General features: G+C 37.8%; 1 protein-coding gene across 3 annotated transcripts in view; it reads left to right on the top strand.

The window, feature by feature from the left end:
• Window positions 1-248: 248 nt before the first annotated feature.
• ZBBX (zinc finger B-box domain containing) overlaps window positions 249-9,375 on the top strand; it is a 113,506-nt gene continuing 104,379 nt past the window's right edge. For 2 of the 3 annotated variants that reach the window (XM_049710505.1, XM_004270585.3), the window contains exons 1-2: window positions 250-397; window positions 7,508-7,624. In XM_049710505.1, coding sequence (XP_049566462.1) covers window positions 7,557-7,624 — 68 coding nt within the window. In that variant the 5' untranslated portion in view covers window positions 250-397; window positions 7,508-7,556. Of the gene's footprint in view, window positions 398-7,507; window positions 7,625-9,375 lie in introns of all 3 variants that reach the window. The other variant, XM_049710504.1, reaches the window with a different exon arrangement.

Below are 9,375 nucleotides of genomic sequence, written 5' to 3'. Positions count from 1 at the left end.
CCTATTGTGACCTTTGATGAGTGACTGAACAGTATATATGTGGGAGTTCTGAACTACTTGGGTTAATTCTTGCGTCTGCCATTTGCTAGCTTTGTAATTTTGGGTTGTTATTCAAACTTTCTGAAATACGGTAGGGGCTCAGTAAGTGTTAGCCAAGTGTTACCCACTCCAGCACAAAGCTTCCGGCACCTGCCCTTTCCTTCTCTTCCTCTCCTCCTCTCCCTCTTCCTGCTTCTCTGCAGGGCTCCCTTGCTCCCTCTGCGGGCCGAGCGCCGCAGTACCAAGCCTTCTGGTTGCTATGGGTACCGAGGTAACGCGGTAACCAAGGAGACCAAGGCGGAAGCTCCAGACAGCTCTATGCGGCGGCGATGGTGACGCACACGTCTGGGGACTCCAGGTGGGTCGGCTGGCTGCGGTGGCGGTGAGCCTCGCAGTCGGCGTAGCGGGCAGCACGCCGGGTCTGGGTGGTGCGGGGAGCGGGCCGGAAGGCGGGAAAGGATACTGGGCCCCAGGGGAGCTGGGGGCGCCGGCCCAGCGGGTGTTTGTTGAGCTCCTGCCTTGTGCCCGACACAGTACCAGGCCCGCGGGCTGCAGGAAGCGGCCTGGACTGCCGGAGTTGGGAGTCGTCTTTTTTACAAAGCAAAGACTTCCCAGCCCTTAGTGCTAATGGAGACATGAACGAGGGTGAACCCTAAACAGTGAAACCAGGCCTTCGTCACATCACTTGTACCCCTTCTACAAGCCAGCCTTTTCGAATTAAGTCTTTTTTTTTTTTTTTTTGCGGTACGCGGGCCTCTCACTGTTGTGGCCTCTCCCGTTGCGGAGCACAGGCTCCAGACGCGCAGGCTCCGCGGCCATGGCTCACGGGCACAGCCGCTCCGCGGCATGTGGGATCCTCCCGGACCGGGGCACGAACCCGTGTCCCCTGCATCGGCAGGCGGACTCTCAACCACTGCGCCACCAGGGAAACCCTCGAATGAAGTCTTTTTGAGTCTTATTTGAAAAATTTGGTGCCCTGACAAACCGTTATCACACCTTTTGCCTTCTTTCTGCCTGGGCGGCCACATGCATACACTTCATTCTAGAATTCCACTCCTCCCTAAAGGTCACGGTTAGGGGTGCCAGATTCCTGAGAAATCTGAAGCTGTGGAAGTTTTTTATTCTTCCTCCCATCAGCATTAGAGGAGCTTAGATATACTGTATAAGTTCAGTTATGTATATTTTATTTGTGGAGTTATCAAGACTCATTAAAAAAAATCCTATAAAGTTGATCGCTACCCAGGATTAAAACTATGTAAACTGTATGCTTATGGAAGATGAGAAAACACACACAACGCACACACGTCTACTTCCCTCTAGCACCTTATCTTAGAGGCTACTAGAGGTCTGCCCTGACCTCCCATAATATTGCCAGTTGTATTACAAATTAATTATTTGAAAGAATCTCGGTCCTTTATTTCCTTCAAAACATTTAATACTTTCTACAATTATTTTATTTGCTTTTAAATTTTTTCCTACTTCTTCACCAGAGTGTAAGTTTAGTGAGGGTTAGTACTATACCTGTCTGGTTCACCTTGTTCCTCAGTGCTTAACCTGATACCTGGCACATGGAAAAAAGAAAAAGGTTTGTTGAAGTGGGTGTGTTTGTTTTAAATTCTTTTTTCATGGAGTTGATTATACAGTAAATTCAAAGCAGTAGAAAACTATTAAATGCTAAAACCTAGAACACTATTATTGACAGTACACTATGTGTAGACACTCTACTAATTGCTAGGGATTCAAAGATCAATGGTAGGACTACCCTCAAATATCTGGGATACTTGGGGAAATAACATCTATATAAGCGAAGCAGCAAAAATAACACAGGACAGAATATAGTAGCAAGTGAGTGTAATACATATTATGTCCTTAAAGGAGAGAAGCTCGTTTCTGATGGAAGAAACCTTCATGGTAGAGGTGGCCTTTGAACTGGGCACTGAATAGAATAAAACTTGGTGAGCTGAGAATTGGAAAATAAAGCATAATGGATAATGGAGACTCTTAAGTACCAAGCTGAGTAGCTGGGTATTTTTTTCCCTGTGTTTAGGGGGAACTATTTAGAGGCAAAATACAGAGCAATCTGACACTCAAAAGGGTTTCAATGGTGTTTAAATAAATTGCTGTAAAATTTAGAAAATAGTTTTGGTAAAAGAGTTCTTACTCTAAATTTCCTTTTTATGATAGGTTAAGAGTATGAAAGCGGGGGAGAATCTGAATGATATGAATTAGTTATTTTAAGTATGTAGAACAATTTAGATTTTAAATCCTAAGAGGAGCTAACAGGACTGAGAATAAAATTGTAATTTCTGGCTTTGTCACCAGTCTTGGATGGGTGCCTTAATTTTCCCATGCCTAAAATAGTCACAAGAGAGCACCCAGGATAACAGTAGATTGTATGAGAATGGATGGGAGAAATAAACTATAAATATATAAAAGGACTTAGGTTTCTAAAAGGTATGATTTATAAATTTAAAACTTGTATCTTTATAATCATATAAAGTTTTTAGTTGATACAGAATAATAATTATATATTACTTTATTATTGTGCCTTTCAAACTTTTTTAAGCTCTAGAAGAGTTTCTTTAAGTCTGACCCAGAGGCTCATTATGTAAAAATAGATGAAATCAGGGCAGCTGTGGGTAAAGCAGAGCCTTGATGCTCCCCTCATGTGCTTCTCAAGGTAGTTTCTAAGCCTGCCCCCTTCTCTAACCCTGAACTCTCTGAAGCCCTTTATAGGCCACAAATCAGAGACCTTTTGTTCAGTACTCTGCAAATTAGGGAGGGGGAGATCCCTATCTTTTTATACTGGATAAACAAACTGAAGCTCAGAGACCCTCTAACACAAAGGTCTTCTGAACTTAAACCCAGCATCTTTTAATATCACTTATCATTTTTATTTTATTTAAAACAATTTTTATTGAAATATAGTTCATTTAAAATGTTGTCTTGGTTTCAGGTGTACAGCAAAGTAATTCAGTTATATATATATATATTCTTTTCCATTATAGGTTATTACAAGATATTGAGTATAGTTCCCTGTGCTATACAGTAGATCCTTGTTGGTTATCTATTTTGTATATAGTAGTGTGTATATTTTAATCCCAAACTCCTAATTTATCCCTTCCCCCACCCTTCCCCCTTTGGTAAACGCAAGTTTATTTTCAATGTCTGTGAGTCTATTTCTGTTTTGTAAATAAGTTCATTTGTGTCATTTTTTTAGATTCCATATATAAGCGGTATCATATGATATTTGTCTTTCTCTGACTTACTTCACTTAGTATGATAATCTCTACGTCGATCCGTGTTGCTACAAATAGCCTTATTTCATTCTTTTTCAGGGCTGAGTAATATTCCATTGTTATTCTTCATGGAACTGCTTATCATTTTTAGTCAGAAATTATCTTAAAAGGATATCTTGCCCCTTGATATTTAAAGCCAAACTTTTTCAGTTGTTCTCAAGGGAACTGGCACATAGAAGGTAAAAAGTGGGTGACTTGGGTACCATTTAGTGCCCTGAAGCAGTGTTTAATTATCAGATATTTTGGTTGGTTAAAGATTGAATGCAGCCTGGATGTTAATCTCTGATTTACTTTCAGAGTCTATGGTAGGAGAAAATGACATATATTTATTTAGTAGGGCACTCAAGCATAAGATGTTATGCTAAGGACCACGTGTCCTTAGATTAGTCCTTTCCTTAGATTAAAAAAAATATATATATATATACATATATATACACATATATATTTAAAATAAGGATTATATCAGGCAGAGAAACTGTTAAAATTCTTTTGTCAATTTAACTATTTTTAATTAAATGCATTTTCATTTAACATTTCTTGCTTAGGCCTTTGATTTCTAAATACTATGGTAAATACCCATCCCCAAAAGCTTGCTTATTAGACCCCTTGAAAGTATGTGCTAAAGTAAAGAAAAATCCTTATTTATTGGCTTTTAAGTTTTCAGCTCTAAGATGATCTGGGTTGTTAGAAGAATCAACTAACCTTAGATAAGTTTTCAGTTATATGAAAACAGTGGTTTCCCAAATATCCCGTTCTGCCAATGGTGTGATGATAAATTCTCTGAGCCTAGGGCAGCTCTTGAATACTCTGAGTTTATAGATTTATAGAGCATAAATTCCTTGTTTCCATTCTGTTGCGGCAGGCCTTGATGCTTGGGTTGCTTTCCCAAAAATGGGAACTTATGTAGAAGGATCTTTCAAACCATCATGGGCAGTTCTGGGTCATATTGTGTGTATGTGTCTGGGGAAGAAGAAGGTTGGGGACAAAAATGATGCAGTCTAATAAATCAGGTAACTAGAAAATTTTCCAAATAACTACTGAACTTTTGGTATTCAATTATAAGAAGAAATTTATTGATCAAAGGACACATGGAATTATGAGGTTTGCGTAACAGAGAGTATATCTGTATTTCCATGGTTCCATTAAGTGACTAAAGTTTTGTGCCTTGCTATTTTTCCTGCTGACATTGTTATATCCTTGCTGTCCCAAGAACGGTGACTAATTCTCTGTTGGTTTCAGGAAAGGAAACAGGCAGAAGAGCGTGACTCACAATTATAATCTTCCTTTTTTTCTTCATGCAAGAAAATTGGCCTTTGTTTGTGGCTTGATAAAACATTTAATTGAGAAGAAACCTTACTAATTGCATTCAGTGAAGTGAAATGCCCCCTGAATAAGGCTATTTATTGGCTAAATCACATTATCAGCAGAGCTATAAATCTGAATCATCTCATCCTAATGAAATTTACAGATTTTTCTTTCATTCATTTCAGTCCTTGTGTATCAGTTCAGCTTTATGCATAATGTACACACACATATAAAATTGTATATCTCAATGCATAAATGAAGTTAAGGCAATTTAAGTTATTTTAATTAGTCAGACATATTAACTTTGGGGATTCTTTTGTTTTAATTTTTTTTTTTTTTTTTTTGCGGTACGCGGGCCTCTCACTGTTGTGGCCTCTCCCGTTGCGGAGCACAGGCTCCGGACGCGCAGGCTCAGCGGCCATGGCTCACGGGCCCAGCCGCTCCGCGGCACGTGGGATCTTCCCAGACCGGGGCACGAACCTGCGTCCCCTGCATCGGCAGGCGGACTCTCAACCACTGCGCCACCAGGGAAGCCCTATTTTAATTTTTGATGATAATGGTAATGATAACATTATGGAACTTTTCACGAAAAACTTACCGACAGTAGATGAGTGTCCAGCTGTTGGATTTCCTGATTTAGATCAAAAAGGGATACATAGACTCTCTGTTACTCTATGTCCTAGAAGTTTTTAAAAGGTGCCTTTTGTAGTCTCTGATAGAAATGAGACAAAGGTTTTACCTATAAAGAAGGGGCAGAAGCAAACCAAATTTTGTTTTTCATTCCTGTGGTATCTTAGGTTTTCTTTGACACTGATTTTAGCTTTGAGAGACAGGACTTGGTGGTTGAGAAATGAGTCTGAGTTAGACATCTCCCCAAGTACTTTCTTCTTTCAGAATGTCGCACGGTATTGTCTTTATTTGTGTGTTTTCCCCTTGACTGTGAGTCCTTTGAGGGAAGACACCATGTCTTATTTACCATTGTAACTTCAGTACCCACAATAGGGCTCACAAAGGAGCAGCTAAATAACTGTTGACTGAAGGCACAAATATACTTTGTCCTATGATGCAGCCATTACATTACTTACAGTATAAAATTATTTTGTATAATTCCATTTTGGAATTCTCTTCAGAGAATAAATTCCCTTAGAATTTCCTCTAAGGAATTAAAAATCTACCCTTTCAGGCTAAATCTGATTTCTGGAGGTAGAGTAATTTGAAACTAGATTTGAGTGAACAAAGTAGTTGCTTCTGCTGGCCACCATCATTTTTAGTTTTGAATGAGGTATAGCAAAGTAGATTTGTGTGTTTGTTGGATATATGATGGACTCTGCAGACAGTCTCAAAAGAGGCATTCCAAAACTGTTTTGATCAGTGGTTGCATCATTGGAATTGTAAAATAATCTCCCAGAGATTCGATTCATTCGATTGTGTTGACTTTAATGTCACAGTAGACTTACACTTGATTACTCCTTTTCTGATGTCTTCTCTGCTTAAGTCTTTGAGCATACCTTCTAGGCTTATTTCCTGTTCCTCCTTCTAAAAGTTACAGTGATTCTCATTAGCTACAGAACACATTCCAAATGCTTTAACTTGGGATTTAATGTCACCCATTATTGGGCCTCAGCCTACAAGTTTATACCTACTTTTCCCCCTCCATTCAAGAGCTGTTTTCTTCTAGCAGTGAGGAAAGTTCATCCCATCCATATCTTTATATATATTAACCCCCTTCACCTTAAAGCCCCACTTTAAGTGCTATCCAGCTTGAATTCTCTTCTTTTGCTCCCCTCTTATATCTGTAAGTTTTATAGCCTTTGTAATTCCTACCTTGTTTTATGGCTTTGATATATAGGTCTTATATGCCCTATTTGACTCTACACTATTTGAGCCCAGAGAACAGATCTCCTTGGGCCTTGACTCCTTCACGTCTCTCAGTACAGTGCTGTGCATATAGCAGAGCCTTAATAAATATTTATAGGGGTTATGAGCACATGGGAGCACATATATAAAATGACGGTATCAAATGGTTTGGGCATTTATGACTATGGACTCTATTATATTGCCTCATATTTAAGAGTGTTTGGAATTTGGAAATTTTTATTCATATAAAAATCTAATAGTTGTGCATGTGATTCAGCAGTTCAGCATTACAGAGTAAATTATTGTAGAACCGTGAGTAATTGGGATACTCAGGAAATAGGGTGTTCTGAATAATTTAATTTTCTGGCTAACTTGGAGTTAGGCAAAAAATCTTTTTTGTTTCATTTCTTGTTGAAAAATTCTTTCTAAATATGCTAATTTTTGATCTTAGGCAAAGAGCATCATTAAATTTTTCTTTGATAAATGAGTATACTTGAATGCCTTTGGGTAATTATTGCATACCTTAGTTCTCATTTTACATTACCGTATATGTTAAAAAAAAAAAAAAAAGGTTTTCGAGTTTGGATTGTGTTTCTAAGGTTCTTCTCACTACCTACCTAGCTTTGGATATTATTTTTGGCTGGGAACAAATACCTGATATATATTGTTATAATCTTAATCATAGAAAGAGCCAGAATATGTGCTCTATTTGTCTTAAGGAATTCATTCTTCACTTTCAGTTTCCACAGTCTTTTGCTATATAATTATTGGCAAAATTTTAGTTCCATCAGATATGTTATAGTTATAACTATATTAGCATATAAATATTTGTATAACATAATACATTTATCATTTATAATAATTTCTTGTTGTTTAACCATTGATTCGATTTTTTCCCTCATAATGTTTTCTTGTTTAAAAATTTTCCTGAGTTATATGTATTTTCAAATTTGTAACGTTAACCACTTTATGTTGACATAATTCTTTTGCCTTTGTTACTTTTTCAGAAGTTTCCGCAAATCACAATAATTTTTAGACAGTACTAAGATAGTAATCATGAACGCCAAGGATTTTGTGGTTCTTCCATGGGGAAAAGCTGGAAATTCTGTAAAGCTAAAATATAAGTAAGTGCATATGTGTTTATTACTTAAATAGAATAGTTGCTAAAGTTTCTGTATTTTATAATTTAAAGTATTCTTTTCATATGAGGCTGTTTAGAGTTGAAATAAAATTTTGTGAATTCTCATCTCCATTTTCTTCACATTGCTCTATTTTAAGAGAGTAGGTTTGAAATATTATAAATCTATAATGGTTTAAAAATGAGGACTAAAAATACTTATGACACAAGAATCTATGCGACTTGGGTTCATCAACTATTGAAGCAATACAACAGAAAGTGACAAATATTTTTGTAACACTTATACAAAATTAGAAAAGAATCACCCTGAAGAAACTGAAAGAAATTGAAATTTAGGGAGACTGTAAAAGTGAGAGACGAGACCTTTAAACAGGGAATAGAAATCACTAACTACCCTTGCACTTTGCATCTTTAAAGGACTTTATGTTGAATTCACCTTTCCCAGGACAGGTATCTTCTGTCCTAGATTGCCTTGGAGATGCATTCGGCCTGAGTCAAGCAATTCTGGGTATCCTGGAAATTTCAGGACATGGTAGGGGTACCAGAAGGTTCAATATACCATTTCCCTTTTAGATCATCTAGAGTCACTGGGAATTCCCAAGGCCTTCCTCTCAAATATGATTCAGGGCCAGCCATCATGGGTTGGGGGCAGACTGTCAATGTTTAAGTTTAGTTTCTGAGTTCCCTGATCCAGATAAATAGTCCTGTGGGTACTCAGTGTCTTCAGAGCTTTCCTAATTCTCCCTTTACTTTTGAGATACTGTGTGGAAAAGCATTTTGTCAACTGGAAAAAGTTATATGGCATTATCATTATTAGGTTTACTAGTTTTTGGTAGGGAGGGGAGCTATCCAATTGCTAGTATTACTAATTTTACTTTTTTAATGCAAAAAGAGAAGGGACAATGCATTTTGGTGATATGTTTTAAGTCTGTGTGTATATATCTATAAACATTCATCCAACAAACATTTGTTAAGTACACATAGTCTATACACTGTGCTAAGGAACAATGGGTACAAAAGAAGAAAGTCACAATCTTTGCCCTCAGGTAGCTTTTGGAGAATGTGAATAAGTAAAATTACATTTACAAAGTAGTGTGAAACATGGTGTGATATTAAAGCACAGGTAGCTATGAGAACATGGCCCAAACTGCTAGGCCAGGGGTGAGGAGGTCTCCAAGCTTTGCCTGAAAGATGCAGTTAGTTGGGTAGTTACTGGGTGAAACTTGTTCAAAGGCACACAGACACATAGTCTGGGGACTTTCAGACATATCCAGTTCACTAAGATTTATAGAACAAAATTGGTGAGAATGGCAAGTCATGTAGCTAATAAATTAACTTGTATGCCACACTAAGGAGTTTGGGATTTATCTTGGAGATGAGGGGGAATCACTGTTCCCTGGCCTGCATGTCTCCCTGGTCCACCCATGAACCACAACCCATAGAAACTAGGGCGGGAACACCCATTCTGTGGTAGTTGCTCTGGAGTTTCTTTTCTTGCCCTTTCCGTCTTCCAAGTCTTTCTTATTTGACATTGTCTCAGCAATTGTCTTAATGTTGTCTTACGTTTTGGTGTTCTCCAATTCCTCTCTACTCTTTTCCAGCCTCCACACCATTTCTTTTTCTTTTTTTTTTTTTTTTTAACATCTTTATTGGGGTATAATTGCTTTACAATGGTGTGTTAGTTTCCGCTTTATAACAAAGTGAATCAGTTATACATATACATATGTTCCCATATCT

The sequence above is a fragment of the Orcinus orca genome, chromosome 5 (genome assembly GCF_937001465.1).
Source record: "Orcinus orca chromosome 5, mOrcOrc1.1, whole genome shotgun sequence".
NCBI classification, from domain to species: domain Eukaryota; kingdom Metazoa; phylum Chordata; class Mammalia; order Artiodactyla; family Delphinidae; genus Orcinus; species Orcinus orca.
The sequence above is the reverse complement of the archived record's forward strand: the minus strand, read 5'-3'. Positions and strand labels throughout refer to the sequence as shown.